This window comes from Erythrolamprus reginae, chromosome 3 (genome assembly GCF_031021105.1).
Source record: "Erythrolamprus reginae isolate rEryReg1 chromosome 3, rEryReg1.hap1, whole genome shotgun sequence".
In the NCBI taxonomy this organism is placed as follows: domain Eukaryota; kingdom Metazoa; phylum Chordata; class Lepidosauria; order Squamata; family Dipsadidae; genus Erythrolamprus; species Erythrolamprus reginae.
The window spans coordinates 173,936,251-173,955,659 of NC_091952.1; the positions used below are offsets into that span (position 1 = coordinate 173,936,251).

The 19,409-nt window shown below is 41.5% G+C and overlaps 2 protein-coding genes across 2 annotated transcripts in view; one reads left to right on the forward strand and one right to left on the reverse strand.

Moving 5' to 3' along the window:
• The first annotated feature begins 1,992 nt into the window (after positions 1–1,992).
• Positions 1,993–6,532, forward strand: PPP1R3G (protein phosphatase 1 regulatory subunit 3G). Its single transcript, XM_070747183.1, has 2 exons — positions 1,993–4,174; positions 4,318–6,532. Exon 1 carries the CDS (start codon positions 2,218–2,220, stop codon positions 3,226–3,228), a length of 1,011 nt encoding a protein of 336 aa, XP_070603284.1. The 5' UTR covers positions 1,993–2,217; the 3' UTR covers positions 3,229–4,174; positions 4,318–6,532.
• Positions 6,533–12,746: 6,214 nt separating this feature from the next.
• LYRM4 (LYR motif containing 4) overlaps positions 12,747–19,409 on the reverse strand; it is a 60,064-nt gene continuing 53,401 nt past the window's right edge. The window contains exon 3 of the mRNA XM_070747198.1: positions 12,747–13,082. Within this exon, the coding sequence (XP_070603299.1) occupies positions 13,020–13,082 (63 nt within the window). The 3' untranslated portion in view covers positions 12,747–13,019. The remainder of the gene's footprint in view (positions 13,083–19,409) is intronic.

A 19,409-nucleotide genomic window follows, 5' to 3' on the forward strand; every position in this document is an offset into this window, starting at 1 on the left:
GCCGCAGATCTTGCCACTGCCGGGCCTCTCAGGTGTCTGGCGGCCCCCATGTCTTCTGTCGGTCACGGTGGTGGCAGGAGGTGCAATCTGGGCAAACAGCTGAGAGGCCCGTCGGCGGTGAAATCGGCGACAGCAAAATTGGCGGTAGCATCCTGAAAGCGGAGGAGCAGCTCCCGGGATATCCCTCCGGCTTGCCCGTCAGGACACTGACTAGCCCAAACCATCGGCCCCCTTTGCTGCTGCAGGCGGGTAGCCACCCATCTGTCGGACTGTCTTGTGCCTCTGGATCCGGAGGCTCGCCCATAGCCACCAAGGGCTCCTCCCCAAGCGGCACAGGGTCCAGCGAGGGGGCTGAGCCTTGGCCGCCGCTGCCCAGATTTCACCTCCTACCGCCGCGGCGGCCAACAGAAGACACTTAGGCCGCCAAACAGCTGAGGGGCCCTGCAACGGTGAAATCGGGGGCAGCAAAATTGGTGGCAGTAAGGCTCTTCAAGTGGAGCGTACCAATGCTCCGAGAATTAAAGGGGAAGGATCGGGAGGCTGGGGTGGAAGCGGAGCTTTTATTTAAAGCCAGCTTCTTTAAATACATTTTAAAAATACAAAAAATACCACAGGTTTTCAAAAATTTTATTTATTTTTTAATTTTTTAAAAACCCGTGGTATAGGCTTTCCATGAAAGTCGAACCCGCGAAAGTCGAGGGACCACTGTATATCCAAGTTGTATGGGACAATAATTTAGAAGATCTATATTCAGGGTCCCATTCCGCCCAGGCCAGGGATTGCTCAGTGAACCCCCTCTATTACAACATGTGGGCAAATCGACCCTTGTTGGGAAAAAAGCGTTCCTGCCGGTACCTAACAGGAGCCAAGCTATGTAGGATGCCATGCATGATTTTCAGATATTTTTGAACCCAGCCTCCCGTCTTCCCTCTCCTCTAATGTTTCCACTGGCCATGCAGTGCAAAAGAATTGTGATAAACCCTTTTCCAGTGCAGTGCATAGTAGTTTACTACTGATAGCAACTTTTAAGCTTTATAGCCAACAGGGATACAAATACCAACCCCCTCAAATTCCTCAATCACAGAAAAAAAGGAGGGAAAGAATGGGGCTCACGTAGTGGCCGACTAAGGGCCTTGACGATGCAGTGGTTAGAGGGCAGTACTGCAAGCTACTTCTGCTGATCATCGGCTGCCAGCAGTTTGGCAGATCAAATCTCAGTAGGCACAAGGTTGACTCAGCCTTCCATTCTTCCAAGTTCGATAAAATGAAGACTCAGATTGTTACGGGCAATTTGCTCACTCTCTGTAAACTGCTTAGAGGGAGCTGTAGAGCACTGTGAAGCAGTAAATGCATTGCTCCAAAAATAAAGGGAACACTTAAAAAACAAAAATATAACTTCAAGTAAATCAAACTTCTGTGAAGTCGAACTGTCCATTTAAGAAGCAACACTGATTGACAGTCAATTTCACAGGCTGTTGTGCAAATGGAATAGTTGTGCAAATGAAATATTCAATGAGGATATTTCATTCATTCAGATCTAGGATGTGTTATTTGAGTGTTCCCTTTATTTTTTTGAACAGCATCTAAATGCTACTGCTATTGAATCAGAAAAGAGTTTCCTGTGGCGAAGGAGGCTTCTCTTATTTCACTTCCTCTCAGCGCTCCCCAAAACTCTCCTCGAGCTTGCAGATATCATAAGGGGGAAGGGAGGGGGGCGTGACAAGGCCGTGCCTGCTCCGTGAGGCGAAAGGAGGCCGGGAGTCTTTAAAACCATTCGGCCCCGCCGCGGAGGCCTTGTTCCCGCTTAAAATTATTATATGCCATCTCCACACCCACCCACCCACTGCCTTTTCCTCAGGAGAGCGACGCGCGCCCGCCCGCTTGCCAATTCGCGGCGCGGCTACGTGCGTTTGAGCTTGTGGCGAATGTCTTTTTTCCTTTCTTTCTTACGGGTTCTCGTGGGAGGTTCCCGCCCCGCCCCATCCTTCCTCGGGGGGAGGGAGGAAGGCGAGGGGGAAAAGGGGGCGCGCCTCCTGGCCCGAAGGACTTTTTTGTGTGTGTGCCTCCCCCAACAGATAAAGAGACCCGCTTGGAAACGGAGTGGCGCTGCTTCCCACGGAGTTCCGAAGTGGGGCGGGCAAAAGAAAGAAAGAAAAGAAAAATAATTTTTAAAAAGGCGAAGCTGGCTTCGCTTCGGCGTAGCGTCGACGCCATGCTATGGAGACCCGCGGCTCCGCAGTCCTGAGTTTGGGTCAACTTTTCGCTCCCTTCGGGGAGCACCAGCCCAACGAAGAAGCCCCATTAGCCCCAGCATGGCGAGAAGACGCCGAAGAGGAGGAGGCGGAGACGGCGGCAGCGGAGGAGAACCAGCGCCGGGACTGGGCCGCCCGAGAGAAGGACGAGGAGGCGCTGCTGGAGTGGCGCCGCCGCCGCGGCCGTTCCTTCTCGCTGCCCGACAGCCCTTCTTTGGCAGCGGCGCGGTTCTTCCAGAGAAGGCGGCTGCCGGGCGAAAGCAGCTGGAGCGAAGAGGACGACGACGGCGGAGGAGCTTCGACGACGGCGGGCCTCCGCGGCTGCTGCACCAAGTGTAAGAAGCGGGTGCAGTTCGCCGACTCGCTGGGCTTGTGCTTGGCCAGCGTGAAGCATTACAGCGCGGCCGAGGAGCCGCAGGTGCCCCACACCGTGCTCTCCCGCTTGCAGAGCTTCCCCATGAGGCAGAGGGACTTCGAAGACTTCACTGCCGCCTTGGCCGAGTTGGGGGGTTGCGCGCCGTCGCCTTTTCCTCAGACCTCGCTCCGGCTCGCGCCTCCGTCGGATGAGGCGGACGGGCGAAACGGCGTCGAGCGGCTGCAGCGGGAGCGCGTCTGCCTGGAGGAGGTGACGGGGATGGCGCTGGCCGGGGCTCCCACGGACGTGCGCGGCGTGGTGAGGGTGCTGACTTGCCCCGGCTCCAAAGAGGTGACGGTGCGCTACACCTTCAACGAGTGGCTTTCTTTCCTTGACGTCCCGGCTCTGCCGCTCCCCGAGGCGGGGGACCTTGCGGATGGCTCCGTTCCGGTCGACCGTTACCAGTTCTCGCTCTGCCTGCCTCCTGGTTTGCCCGACGGGACGGCCGTGCATTTCGCCATCTGCTATCGGAGCCAGCAAGGGGAGCATTGGGACAACAACGGCGGGGCCAACTACACTCTCCGCGATGGCGGCTCCGAGAAGTCAGCGACTCCCCTGTGATGATGAGAGCCCGAAAACTGCTCCAGAAAACCAGCCTGCGTTCTTACGATCTTCCGGGCGTCTTGCAGCGCAGCATCCTAAGGGCTGAAATCTATCCACCACTTGTCTTTGTGCCTCTTTCTTCCTTCCTTCTTGCGGTCCAAACTTTGCGACGTAAGCCAGCCGTACCTTCGCCCTTCGGCCATCAGCCCGGTTCGAATTGGATCGAAGAGACAGCCGAATGGGAGAATGGTGGTCCGCCTTAGGAGAGAGAGAAAGAAGCCGGCATTTGCGTTGTTAACAAGAATCCTGAATATTTCTGGCACTTTTGACCAGGAAAAGGAGAATCCTTTAAGACCCCATTGGATACAGCATTTCTAAAGAAGTCTCTTTTGCCCTAAGGGTATCTTGAGTTTGGGGTTATGTCCACTTTTGGATATGAAAAAGAGAATGAGCTACAGTAGGATTGTAACTTTGTCCCCCTTTAAAGCCATCTGTTGATTTGAGCTGCCTTTTCCTGTCTTAGGCAGTGACTTCAACAAAGCCTAGAAGGATGCTGCCCGAATTCGGAACACTTGTCTGGGAATTAGGATAACTACAGCAAAATATGTTTGAATGGGATTTTCCCTTGCCTATTGTGCCTTAGAACAAAGCTTCTTTATCATTGCAGCTATGAAATGATGCTAGGTTTGCAATGTATCAGTCTATAAGGGATGACTGCTCTCATTTTACTGTGGTGAGAATAATAGGTGATAGGAAACTACTTACTTAAATGATGAATTACACTTTGTAGGGGGAATTGATCAGGTCTTGAAGATATGATGCATGGTTTGCATTGAAATTTTTAATCTCTGCTGAATTAAGAACAATTCCTACGCTATTTGGAGATCTTTATAAGCTGTGAACTAAGTATGTATGTGAGAACTCAAATCTGAATGACTGTTAGTAGGTTGACTCTTGTATATGCCTAGAGCAGGGGTCCCCAAACTAGGGAACTTTAAGACTTGTGGACTTCAACTCCCAGAATTCTCCAGCCAGCTATACCGAGTGGAGAATTCTGGGAGTTGAAGTCCACATGTCTTAAAGTTGTCTAGTTTGGAGACCTCTGGCCTAGAGGATGACCAAAAGAAAAGGAGGTACAACAGTAGAGGTTTTCTTTCTAAATGCAACTTGCATTCCCCTCCCCCCCATTAAAATGCAATAATTTTATAAGAGGATACGTAAACTATAGTTACCCTCCTTTGGCTGTTTTATCAATTATTTATGAGTAGTGAGAAGCGCAAATACAACTCAAATTTTCTGCTAGATTACTTCTTCATTCTTTAAAATGCAGATTCTGTATCTCCAAACTATCTCAAGTTGAAGTTTGAAAACATACCTGACTAATAGATGGAGAGCACAATACTGAATTGTAATTTTGAAGGGACAGTTCAGTAAACGGTTTATTAGTTGAATAGTTTCTTCCAGATCTCCTCAACTGAGTGATCTAAAATTAACCTGTTTAGCAATCAGGTTGAATTAAGATCTCCTTAATATAATTCCCTCCATATATAACCTTGCAGAGTTGGTTAGGTGAGAAGTGGTTATACGAATGTTTTAAATAAAATAACAAATACATTAAAATATTTGCCTCTTAAGGACAAAACTGCAGGTGTATGTTACAATTTTCTGCATTCTAGATGTCTCTGATTTCAGTTTGTGGAATCCTTAGACACTATTGCCTGCAGCCTAAAAATCCAGAATGTTGAAAAAAATCTAATACATATGAAAAGTTTTAGTTAGAAAGACCAGGGTGTGCTTCCAAAAATACTTTTCTAAACTTGAGATCTTTTTAAATAAGCCATTTTCAGCTTCTTTTAGGGGAAAAAAAACTTCCCTAAACTTCATGTAACTTTTAAAAGATACTGATAAAGAGGCTTTGGTAGTTTGAAGTAAATTAAAACCCACAAATTTATTTAATAGTGAGGCTGAAGGGAAGAGATGCATTGCAATATAAGAGAAGAAATATTCTAAACTCTTCTTATTCATGTTTTGCAATTGTAATGTCCTGTGATTGTATCTTTTATTAAAAAGACCTGATAGTTGAAGGAAGTACTTAACTTTTTAAAAAGAAAATGTTTGCCAGGTGTTTACAGGTATAAGCACTAGGTGCCTTGGGCAGGTATGGCTTTCAAATAGGTGTACTATTGCATGTTTGCAAATTGGTGGGCTCCCCTTCATATGTTGCATTCCTGTAAAGGAGATAGGACAAGCATTTATTTTTGTTGTGTAGAGCAGTCCTAACTTTTTTGGCTGCTTGCTGATTAACATATACTTAGAATGTAATCATTATGAACAATTTACTTCCTTTGTTAACGTTGAGTATTGTTTTAAAATTTTATGGTGCTCCCAATTGCTTGTTTAAAGCATAGTCTGACAAAAGTATATGTTAATCATGCATTCAGCAGATAAATCGGACTAATATTAGACTACAATTGAAGTTTAAATGCTACACAGCCAGTATGGAAAGAGAGACACTGATTTGTAGTATTTTAATTTAAAAAATATTCTCGCTGTTGAAATAGTACATTTATTTGTTCAGTATTCATGAAAAAATAATTAAGGTCACTTAAAAATGATGTTGTATTATAAATGCACCAACTCCTGTAAACTTTATTATTTCTTCTTAGTATTATTTCCAAAATGTTACTATTGCAACTGAAAAAGTTGAAAAACTGGAAAAAAAAAATCCTTTTGGAATAGAAACTACTTGATGCAATGCCAGAGTCAGTAGTGAGTCATAATTCATTTCCAACATAAACTTTGCTGCCACTATTGCCTTAAGTGGTAAGATCGTATTATTTAAGGAAAAGAAGACAGTTTATCACTTCTCTAAAATAATTATACACATTAGGGGATAGATAGGTTATGTGATAGGATAAAACCTCTTAAGGTTTTGAATAAGCTTAGACTATATGATATCTAAACATTCACAGCCGGGAATCAGAAAAAAAATCACAAAACATTGTGTCATTGTGTGGGATGCTAACAAATCACCTTGAGACATTTGGTTTTGTGTGCAATATGTTAAATCTATGAGCAGTGTATAAATATTCCTGTTCTACCACAGCAATATCAAGCTATTTCTTCCTAATGCCTTTTGATGCCTTCTAAAGCTTCTGATGTCTTTATGGGAGCAAATGAAGAAAGGGTCACTGTTGAATTGGGTAAGAATTTATTTAAATATGCACTAGGGATACACTAAGCAAATACTGTTAAACTTTTCAGAAAATAAAATGCTTTTCAGAATGAATAAATTATATTCCTGCTTTGCTACACATGACAATTCTTGGCTTTGGTGTAATGCTGTATGTGTTTGTGTGTATGTGTATGTGTGTTTTGTTTCTTAACCAAGCAAACCTATTGCAAAGGAGAGGCAGGGGATTTCAGGAAGTTTTGATGTTATATTGGATTGGCAAGATTGTATGATTTCTTAAAGCCCATATGGATTAAACAGCAGTAAAGGCTGTGTTTGCTTTTATTTGTTGTGTTTAAAATATCATTGAGCATTGATTTTATGTGAAAGAGAGATTAATTCTCTTGACAGGTTTTGAAGCTGAGACAGAGCAAACATAAAATTAAAAAAAGTTGAAAATTTTCAGTATGTAGCCAGCATTGGTTGTTCTATAACGCTAACTAAACTGGCTAGTATTTGGATGGGGACTCTGGAAGTCCCAGGATGATGGGCCTTGGGAAGGTGAAAAAACATCCTAAAGAAGGAAGTGGTAGGCCATTCCATATTGTTGCCAAGAAAAGTGTGTTTGTGTGTGTGAATACTTCAAAAATGAACTCCGTTCAAACCTTGACTTACTTTATCATCATTGCCCTCTTATTTTCTGTTTGGTGCTTGTCAAGAAGAGAATTTTGAAATATTCATATACAGTGATCCCCCGCTCGTTGCGAGGGTTCCGTTCCAGGACCCCCCGCAACGAGCGGGTTTTCGCGAAGTAGCGCTGCGGAAGTAAAAACACCATCTGCGCATGTGCAGATGGTGTTTTTACTCCCACAGCGCTAGCGAGGAGCCGAAGATTGGGGGCGGCGCGGCTGTTTGCCGCCGGCATGGGGGGCTTCCTAGCAGCCCCCCAAACCTGGGTTGGGGGTCCGGGGGGTGCTGGCAAGCCCCCCATGCCGGTCCAGCAAACGGCTTGTCCACGCTGGCTCTCGGCGCTTTCGAGCTGAGTCCGGGAGCGAATTCGCTTCCGGACTCAGCTCAAAAGCGCCGATAGCCAGCGCCAGCGAACGGCTTGTCCACGCTGGCTCTCGGCGCTTTCGAGCTGAGTCTGGGAGCGAATTCTCTTCCGGACTCAGCTCAAAAGCGCCGATAGCCAGCGCCAGCGAACGGCTTGTCCACGCTGGCTCTCGGCGCTTTCGAGCTGAGTCCGGGAGCGAATTCGCTTCCGGACTCAGCTCAAAAGCGCCGATAGCCAGCGCCAGCGAACGGCTTGTCCACGCTGGCTCTCGGCGCTTTCGAGCTGAGTCCAGGAGCGAATTCGCTTCCGGACTCAGCTCAAAAGCGCCGATAGCCAGCGCCAGCGAACGGCTTGTCCCCGCTGGCTCTCGGCGCTTTTGAGCGGAGTCCTGGAGCGAATTCGCTTCAGGACTCAGCTCGAAAGCGGCGAGAATGAACGGCGTGGGCGGGCGAAGGGCGGGCGGCAGCGAGGAGTTTGCGTGGGCGGTGGGGAAACTCCTTGCTGATGCCCGCTGCTCGCCCTCCCGCCAGCAAGAGGGGGAAGACCCAGGGAAGCCGCCCAGCAGCTGATCTGCCGGGCCCCATCTACGCATGCGTGCCCATAGAAAAAAGGGCACGCATGCGTAGATGGTGTTTTGACTTCCGGGTTCAAAAATCGCAAATTACCCTGTTCGCAATGGTTGGGGACGCAATAACCGGGGGATCACTGTATACTGTATATCTAATACTTTTTGTCAGCTACAATTCTAGATGCTTCTTCATACTGCAACGTACTTTGAATTATATGAGTGTAGTATCTAGAAACTCTTGTTTTTAAAATTAAAAATTTGTGTAATTTAATTTGGGAGAATTAAAATTATTGTGCTCTGGAAATCTTCAGGTTGAAGGATGCTCTAATTTGGTTGATCAACCGCTATCTCCTACTGGCTGGGGAATTCTGGGATTGGAGCCCACACATCTTAAAGCAACTGAGGTTGAGAAACCGTGTCCTTTTATCTAATGAGTAAATTGTAGGGGGAAGGTTAAATTTTTAAAAATATCTTCCCTTTTTCCAATGGAAGTCTTTGCTAGATCTGGGCCTATTTTATTCTGTGGTTAGGGGGCCAATCCAGAAAATGTAGAAGTAAAATTGGTGGGACTAAGTGGAGTAATGTTTGCTTTCATTTTAAATGCCAAAATTCTAGGCTACCTCATACATTTTTAATAGTATTCTGAAATATGTTTCAAATGAAAGATAAAATATACAGTATTTGATTTTTCCCAATGTTCTTCCTGCCATTGATATGCTGAGACAACTAGCTTCCAGTTGGATGACTCTTGAAATTTGTTTATATTCCTGAATTTATCCCTCTTTCCCCAACCCTTGTCTGTGAGAAGATTTGCACTAGAATTGGTAATCCCCTCTCCCCAAATATACTTTGCTGCTAGTCCTTTTTCACATGAAAAGAATACAAAGAATATATACAGTATTTTACTGTACTGTGTTCCCTCGATTTTTGGGGGTTCGAACTTCGCGAAAAGTCTATACCACGGTTTTTCAAAAATATTAATTAAAAAGTACTTCACGGGTTTTCCCCCTCTACCACGGTTTTTGACATCCAATTGATGTCATATGTCATCGCCAAACTTTTGTCTGCTATTAATAAATATATTTTTAAATAAACTTTAATAAATAAACATGGTGAGTAATAATCTAAATGGTTGCTAAGGGAATGGAAAATTGCAATTTAGGGGTTTAAAGTGTTAAGCGAAGGTTTGTGATACTGTTCATAGCCAAAAATGAGTGTATTTACTTCCGCATCTCTACTTCGCGGAAATTCGACTTTCGCGGGCGGTCTCAGAATGCATCCCCGCGAAAAGCAAGGGAACACTGTACTTGATTTTGCCTCCTGAATCAATTAGTGATTATCTAAAAATCAAATCAAGAATTAAATGTTATTCCAATTTGGATTAGGGTACTAGAAAAGTACTAAAATAATTGGCAAGTCTGAAATTGGTAAATATAATCAACGAATTAAACAAATATATTCTTTTATAGTTAAATATCTACTAGATATTTCATTTGCATGAATGTATAGTATTTGACTATCTTATTCTGAGAATACAATGTCAAAACCTTATTCTTTGCTTCAGGAGATACATTTTTATCATGCATATATTTTCTTCGGTTGGAATACTTTTCAGACGGACAGAAGAGAAAGTTTGGTCCCAGAATTTTCCTGGATTCTGTAGCTTTGTTTCTATAGATGAGTGGGTCTTCATGACACTTTTAAAAAGCGATTAGTTGTGTGTTCTTTAATATGCTCAGGTATTTTGTTCAATATTATTTTGTTCAATATGAGAAAGTATAAATTCATTTTCATATAATACATTAATTTGAAATGTGCCTATCTATGTGCTCCTAAAATTAACTGGCACTACCCATTATAAAATCACAGTTTGTAACAGTAGAAATCAAACTGAAAAAAAGACAATAACTGGAGATTTTCCTTTCCTGCTTTAGGGAATTTATTTTTGCTTCATTCCCAGAACTAACTTTTGGGAATTAAGACATTCAGGTTCAAATTGTAATCCTAGAAATATTTATTCAGAGAAATATTTATTTATTCCTCAATACTATTGATGACATGTCTATGTAACTAAGAAAAAAAATATATTTAACGGTAATTTTACATTAGCTGTATTCATGCAAGTTATTGTATGTAGATTATGGTATACAGTGATCCCTCATTTTTCACCGGGCATGCGTTCTAAGACCACCCATGAAAAACTAATTTCCATGAAGTAGAGGAAATACATTTTTTAATGTATTTAATGATCATTTGAACTTTTAAAACCCACCCTTTGCATTAAACAGTCATTCTATAGTGTTTCTCTGCTGGAACTACATGTGATATACTACCAGTTTCTTTAATATAGAGTACAGTAGTACTGTAGAAGAATTTTGAATAGATTTAAATTTTTTAATGATTTTAAGCCCCCTTTGAAAACCCATGAAGTAGCGAATCCATGAAAGATGAACCACGAAGTAGTGAGGGATTACTGTATTCCACCACACCATTGTCTTGTATTAAATTTTTAGTGTGTCTTTCTGGGCCTTCATATTCTATATTTATTTACATTTGTCCCCCAATGCGAAAAGAATTTTTTTAATGTCAGCTCTGGACATGTGTGAAAAAAATAAGCTCTGGACATGTGCGATAAAAATAAATGTAAAAAGTTCAGTTTATGTTGGGATATTAGATATGTACAACTGTCTCTATCCAGATTCACCATACGGAAGATACACTGTTCAAAATGGACTAAAAACAATTACTTGAAGTATTTGGAAGTGCTGTTCAGTAAACAAATACTATGGAGAAATGTAGAATATTGTTTGATTTTCATCAAACTCCGTTTGTTTGATGAAAAACAGGCCATTGATGTGGTAATACAGTTCTTATTTTGAATGGTTTCACTATCCCAGCATTGTAGAAGACATACATTTGCAGTTATCTGGAAGAACCTCTTGTGGTTATGGCAACATTTCAATGATGCAACTGATCTAATTACTAGAACTAAAAGTGATGAATTTTATACTAATTGAGCATGGTTTTTAAAAAAACACAGCCTATAACATTTGATTTCTAGAAGCCATATATTAGATTTCTAAGACAACTATATTTTACACAAGTTTACATAAATTGTGACAAAACTAATAATAAATAGAATAGAATTTATTTATTTATATTATAATATTATTAAAAATTAATTAATTAATTAGACTTGTATGCCACCCTTCTCCGAAGATTCGGGGTGGCTCAAGTTCCATAACCTTGGAAGATATTTTGCCATTTCGTTTTCTACAGTCCAAATCCAATTATGGACGTTGTTTGCCTACCTAAAATTTACTTTGGCAAGTTGTTTTACTCCAGAGCAATGGATGTGGTTTGGGAGTTATGTTTACTTATCTGATATGGCTCACAGACACTTTTGTGTGTTCTTAAATAACTAGTAGCACTCAGCTGTATTACTAAATATCTGACTGCTTTGCAAAACTTCAGAATGTTGGGGATTTTTTTAGATTTGGTTTTGGTCTTTAACCTTTGAAATAACAAACAGACTAATTTTGGTTCATGAATTTTGAAACTGATAAGATTCTACAGTCAGCAACATAGTGAGGCAATTTGTTTCTTACTTGTATGGTTCTGTCAGATATACAAAATGATTTTCTGTTGAAACAATTTTAAGTTCTTATGGAACTTTTTTGTAGCTGTAAACAAAGAACTGTGGCTCTCCAGTTAGTATCTCTGGAATAGGGGAATCACGTCTGTTGTGGTTAGCTCTGGCCCAGCTCCTGCCCCAAGGACTGTGGATGTGGGGGAGACATCCAATGCTGCAGGCCTGTTTTGCCCCCCCCCCCCCGGGGAATCTGCTGATGAAGGTTCCTCTGACCAAGAAGACATGAGTGATAGGGAGGAGGAGAGTGTGGCAGACAGCTCAGAAGGAGATCAATTATCTAGCTCCTCCTTGGATTCAGAACAAGTTAATGATACAGCCACGCATGCGGAGAGCGATGCATAGGCAACAACAACTGAGATTATTATCAAAGAAAATGAGGCCACCTGTGGTTGGGTGGGGCTGTGGTAATTAGTGAGGCTGCTATAAATAGCAGCCTGTGGGTTTGGCCATTGTGGAGGATTATCTGATCATTGTGTTTCGTGACTGCTATACTGACTTTGACCTTTTGTGTGCTGATTTTTCCCCGCTTTGAAACTAAACCAGAGCAAAGTTTGTTTCACTTTGTGAAAGAATAAGGACTGTGAATTGCCTCACAGCTGCAAGCTAAGTATCACAGAACTGATAAGGGACTTGTACAAATTACCAGTTTGTTTGGAGACGAGTGCTCTTTGCTATACAAAAAGAGGGCTTAGTTTAAGTGAATTTTCATTATAAAGAACATTGTTTTGAATTTTCAAACGTGTGTGTGTCTGAAATTTGTACCTGTGAATTTTTGGGAGAAGTCTACCAGAGAGCCCGACAGAACAACGTCTAATCAAGAAAAAGTCCTGATCATTTGAGAGTTACAAATTTTGGCCAGTCATGACTCTAGAAATGTTATAAAGTCCTAAATGCTCACATTTTCTATTTTAAAATCACATAATAACAAATGTAACCTGTACTGGTGGAAAATTTATATTTTTTACAGATTTGTACTGGAATGGAGCTAAAGTTCAAACGGACTTCAGTTTATAGAAATTGGTTTTGAGCCCGATTTCCTGAGTTGCAAAATATACTCCTGACCCAGACAAAAAGCGCACATTAGCAGAAGGAAATGAGCAAATATTTTATTGTCAGGAAAATGTATGAGCAAACAATGACATTCATGTACAATGAAACCAATCCATTTTATTGGCACGTAAATAATAAAATTCTAATAAAAGTATACTTTATACAATCATTCTTATGTTTTCAAGCCAGAGGAATAAGATAGCTCAGTCATATATATACAGATGATAATACGCATTTAAATGTAAATCTGTGCCTGTTGTAGAATGCTGAGAATTGCCAGTAGTTATCCTTTTGAAGAAAAAAAGCATCAGGATTATGCTTTTTGTGGCCACTCAACAACAAGCTTCTCTGCTGTATATAATTGACCAATAGTGACCTGGGGAAAAAGAGAGGGTAATTAATGACCTGATATACGGATTTTAATACACAGATTTTCAGAGTAGCTCATTTGAAATTATGCCCTCATAAGAAATTATGATAGAAACGTAATATGGTCATTTGGGGAAGAGACATGGACAAAGAAGACACATAACCTACATTGATGGACAAACACCTGGCACAAGGCTGCCTCCCATACACTGCGCCAGAGAGAAACCCAGGCTGGGGAGAAGGTGAAACCTCCCGCTCCTTTGACTGAAAGGTGTCTGTTGCAGCTGCTCCCCTCTTGCTCTCTCGCTTTGTAGCTGCCTTTCCTTCATTGGTGACTCCTCGGTTTGGCTGAAGCTGAGTTGATTGGGCTGGGGCGAAGCCCCCCCTTTTGCCTTTCCGCGCCCAGATGCTCCGGGAGGCAACCTCACGCCAGGTGTATGGGAGGTTTATTCCCTCTCCAAGCCCCCAGATAAAGGAAAATGCTCTGTTTGCTCTGGGCTGCCCAGAGCGAAGGGAATGTTTCTTTTCTCTGGGCCCTGTCAGAGGTTTATTCCCTCTCCAAGCGCCCAGAGAAAGGAAAATGCTTTGTTTGCTCTGGGCTGCCCAGAGCGAAGGGAATGTTTCTTTTCTCTGGGCCCTGTCAGAGGTTTATTCCCTCTCCAAGCGCCCAGAGGAAGGAAAATGCTTTGTTTGCTCTAGACTTCCAAAACCTTCTTAAGCACCACCGAAAGGCTCCTCTGGCAGCCCAGAAAAACCCGGGATGGCTGGGATTAAAGGGGGAATGGCAGGAAACTGGCTGGGCCTTCGTGCTGCTCTCGAATTTCCTGGAAATTTTTTCCGGGCTCGGGTTCTTAATTAGAAAATGTTCTTGAGAAGAGAAAAAATCTTGAACACCCAGTTCTTATCTAAAAAAGTAGAGGCATTCTTAGGTAGAGGTAGCACTGTATGTTTAAACTTACTGAGGCTTCTACCGGAGTCATTACAGCTGATGTGTCTCCCATTTCTACTTACATAGTACATTCATATACTGTAAGCGCATAGAAACAGCTTAAACAACTGCATATCATTTTTTTTTCAGGATTAAAAAAAATATCAAATGCTAGAATGTAAAGAATGTAGGCATGAAAAATGAAACATAAATTAAAGGGTGTGTCCATAGAGACATGGCAGAATCCCTGGCCTTAAGTAATATTTGCAGAAAGTGACCTTCTGAATAATAGCATTTAAGAACAAACACACATACACAGGCACAGATAGGCCTGTAATAGTTTAAAAGGATAGCGGTAAATTTTCAGCGAGCTATCCCTTTGTTTGCACTTGCAGTGTTTGCCAAAAACAAGAATGCTGGACTGCCCAATCTATGCATGACCTAGAACACAACATTCCCTCCCCAGTATTTTTGGCAGGCGAAAAAGCTAATAGATCAAATGTTCAAGGAGGTTCTCCCCTCCCTTTCCTCTCTCATCAAAGCCTAGTTGCAACTGATCATTTCTGTTTAATCGAGGAAGAATCTCTCCTAAGGTAATCAACCCTCCTCCCCTCTACTTTGAAAATAAGCTTTTAATCTGTTGTTAGAATAACATCGTGAGTCAAGGCTTTTATTATTTACCTCACTTCTAAAATAAACATATATATATATATTTCCCAGTTCAAACGCCTACGTCCTCTCTCTCAATACACTTAGCGGAATAATTGATCACATAAATAAACACAGACCTTTCTGCCAAATACAGTATATGTTCATCCATGTAAAATTTCTCACTTGATATCTGCAGTTAAAATTGAACTTATTTATTCAAAGCTGGATCAGAGATGCAAGAGGCACCCCTTACAGGATAAGGGCATAATGTGCTTATTCAAGAGGCAAACTGGACTTTTTGGGTTTTCTTTGAAGATGTTTTGCTTCTCATCCAAGAAGCTTCTTCAGCTTTGAGTTTGAAACGTCTTCAAAGAAAAGCCCAGTTGTCTCTTGAAAAAGCACCTTTGAAGCAACCATGATCTGGATGACTCAGAATCTCCATAGACATGAGAGCATAACTGTTGTGGTTAGCTCTGGCCCAGCTCCTGCCCCAAGGAATGTGCAGGTGGATGCGGGGGAAACATCCACATGCCGCAGGCCTGTTTTGCTCCCGATGGAATCTGCCGACGAAGCCTCCTCTGACCAAGGAAGCGTGAGTGACAGGGAAGAGGGGAGTTTGGCAGACAGCCCAGGAGGAGATCAATGATCTGTATCATCCTTGGATTCTGAACAAGAATTAATGACACATCCACGCATGCGTAGAGTGATGCATAGGAGACAACAACTGAAGGATTATTACAAGAGAAAATGAGGCCACCTGTGGTTGGGTCGGGCTGCTGTAATTAGTGCTACAGATAAAAGTGCAACCTGGTGTTTTAGCCTCATGGCAGTTTATCTGATTCATTGTTTCGTCAAGATCGTGGTTTTTGTGCTGTTCAAGATTGTGTGGGGACTCTCTGAACTTTAGAATTGGACTCAATTTCCCAGTTATTGGGTGAACAATTGGATTGCATTTAACCTGTGCCTTGTGTGTATCAGAAAATCCATTTGACATTTAAAAATGGAGCTGTTTCTGTTTTTCTGTTTATAAAAACTTTTGGGTTTTCCTTTTATTGTGTGGTGTGTGTCTTCCTGGACTAATTACCCTGTAATTATGGGCGGTTGAAACACGCTGGCAGAACAATAATGAATTTACTTTTCTCTAATCCATAAATTTAACTGGCCAACCTTGATACTCTATGACAGTGGTTCTCAACTTTTTTATGCCGCGACCCTTTAATACAGTTCCTCACGTTGCGGTGACTCCCAGCCATAAGTCTAACGGCAATTCTCCCAACAGAGCTTTAAGCTGATTGGCAGGAAGGCCAGAGGGACACACCCACTGTAAACGCCTGATTGGTCGGATTGTAAACATGGTTTCACGGTGCCAGAATAGAAGCTTTAGTTCCTAACTCCATGGGAAATTTGTCTTAGGGGACCCCTGTGAAACGGTTGTTTGACCCCCCAAAGGGGTCCCAACCACCAGGTTGAAAATCACTGTTAGATGAAAACAAGTCAACCTGCAACTTATGGATGCTTGTGTAATACCTAATGATCTAGCTCAGAATTCCTGATCACAAAGCCCAAATCGCAATTGCACAAGAATCATGTCAACCAGTGATGTAACACACACAAAAAGTACAAAATTATACATTGTACATTATCATGCTATACCAGCAAAAAATTAATAAAAATTGTGTTAATAATGACTGACAAATTTAATTTAATTTATTTGACTTACATGCCACCCAAACCCATGGGACTCAGGATGGCTCAATGAGATATTGAGATAATAAACCAAAGGAATGTATAATATTTGAAGTGTTATTGAATTTCAAATCTCAAGTGTAGCAATTATCATGGTCAACAGTGAAGGATGCTGGAAGTTGTTGAAGAGAGCTATAAAGTTCTCAAGGCCGTCATAAATCAACAAACAATAAAGGTTTTCTTGAATATGTACTATCATGTTATCTCAACTGCCAAGTATGAAGTTAATGTTCATATAGAAGTGGGGTCTTTTCACCAGTCATATAATGTTCAAATAGAAGTGGGGTCTTTTCACCAGTCATCACAATAGGTCTATTTGCTTTTTGGCCTTTTAGTTATGAACCTGTTTGTATTTTAAGATTTTTAGAATATACCTTTTCCCCTATCTCCATTGACTGAAATACATGTGTTGAAAATGTCTGTGGTTCTGGGATATCTTTCCTTATTAATGTCCCTCTTTCTGAAGAGTTATTAGTTCCCAGGTAAATTTCATTTATACAAGTTTTTGGCTTGTTGAGCTGATCTGTTTCATCTGTGAATAAAGCCATTATCTCCATTAAATCATTCCTTTCCTGCTTGCTTTCTACATAAGAACAGCCATGCTGAATCAGGCCAAAGCCCATCGAGTCCAGCATTCTGTGTCACATAGTGGCCCACCAATTGTCCATGGGGATCTTGAGCAGAAAGAGAAAGCAAAACCCTCCCTTTCCCTTGACCCCCAACAAATGGTACTCAAGGAAATCCTGCCTGCCTCAACCAACATAGAGGTGGCACATGGACATCCGTTTCAATAACCACTGATACACTTGGCATCCATGAATCTGTCTAATCCTGCCTTGAAGCTATCCAGGCTGACAGCTGTCATGACCTCTTCTGGAAGTGAATTCCATAAACCAACAACCCTCTGGGTGAAGAAATATTTCCCTTAATTTATCCTCGCTTTCTTACTTACTTACTTATTTATTTATTTAGATTTGTATGCCGCCCCTCTCCGAAGACTCGGGGCTGCTCACAATAGTAATAAAAACAGTATAAACAATGGAACAAACCTAATAATAAAAATTCTATAACACCTATGAGTTTTAGGGAGTGCCCCCTCGTCCTAGTATTGTGTGATAGAGAAAATAATTTTCCTCTATCCACCTTTTCTATCCCATGCATGATTTTATACACTTCGACCAAGTCACCCCTTAAACGTCGTCATTCAAGGCTGAAGAGACCAAGGTGTTGCAACCTGGTTTCATAAGGGAGATGCTCCATTTCTATATACCGGTTTCTAGATTGCTTTGTATTTTATCTGTCCTGGGCACTGATGTGTAAAAAAAATGGGACAGTATTTAAATAAAACAAACAGGTGAAAGCATTCAAACATGCATTTTTTCTAATAACAATGTAAAATAAACCAGCACTGCAAACTTTATTCTGCTGCTATTATAAACATGGATTCCACCCTATGATTCTCCTGATAAAATGTGCTCCTTCTGTGCTCATCTTTGTTTTTAATTGATGAGAAATGGACCAGGGCTGCAGTTTTAGCTGGCCTTATACATGTCTATATCTTTGCTAACAGAACATAACCTTCATAACAGGTTTGGAGATCAAAGATATTGACAAAATTGAACGGGTCCAAAGACGGGCTACAAGAATGGTCTTCGGAGAGGGGCGGCATACAAATCCAAATAATAAATAAATAAAATAAATGGTGAAAGGTCTTAAGCATAAAACGTATCAGGAAAGACTTAATGAACTCAATCTATATAGTCTGGAGGACAGAAGGAAAAGGGGGGACATGATCGAAACATTTAAATATATTAAAGGGTTAAATAAGGTCCAGGAGGGAAGTGTTTTTAATAGGAAAGTGAACACAAGAACAAGGGGACACAATCTGAAGTTAGTTGGGGGAAAGATCAAAAGCAACATGAGAAAATATTATTTTACTGAAAGAGTAGTAGATCCTTGGAACAAACTTCCAGCAGACGTGGTAGATAAATCCACAGTAACTGAATTTAAACATGCCTGGGATAAACATATATCCATCCTAAGATAAAATACAGAAAATAGTATAAGGGCAGACTAGATGGACCATGAGGTCTTTTTCTGCCGTCAGACTTCTATGTTTCTATGTCTGTTTGAAGGCAAGTAGAAATGTAAATGCTTATTTCTACTCCCTGAACAAGAACATTTTTACAAGGATTCCAACTTATTTTCCCCTTCTGGCATTATTACCCTTCTTCAGTTCCCTAGAAACAAATGAAAAGGTCAAAAATGAAAAAAAAAAGGTTCCCAAGTTCATAAAAGCTTTGTTTAGAGGACTTTGTATTTGTTAAACTAATTCCTACTATATTTTGGGACATTAGTTTGATAATTCTTATTTTAATGCTAATCTACAGGAAGACAAGTTGAAATGCTTTTCCAATAATTTCACACTTGGAGTGGGGCGAGGACAAATTATTTCATAGCAACCATAGAACTTCTCATTTACTACTTTTGGCCTAATTACATTGCAATCAACCAACTTTCTCCTTCCCACTCCAAAATCTATTCTTGTAATTTCACTGTCATCCTAATAATCATGCCTATTTTGTTATTCACAAAATGAACTTTCTTTTTTCAACTAATGAGCTACAGGCTTGCAGGTTTGTGGATAGCATTTTAACATATTTTCTGAACAGAATGTACAGTACGTTGTAAGAAATAAATTGTGCATAATCATACCAAAATACAATACAGGCAAGTCCTCATTTAGCAAATGCCTCATTTAGTAACCTTTTACAGCTTTGATGATGAGGAAAAGTACATTTATGATTTTTGCAGGTCTGTAAAGTGAAGGTAAGCTGAAGTATGATTGTAAGTATAGTCATGATTTCACTTAGTGAACGAGTTACCTGTCCCAATTATAGTTGATAAACAAGGACTATCTGTACACCAAATATTCCGGGACCGCCTTCTGCCGCACGAATCCCAGCGACCGGTTAGGTCCCACAGAGTTGGCCTTCTCCAGGTCCCGTC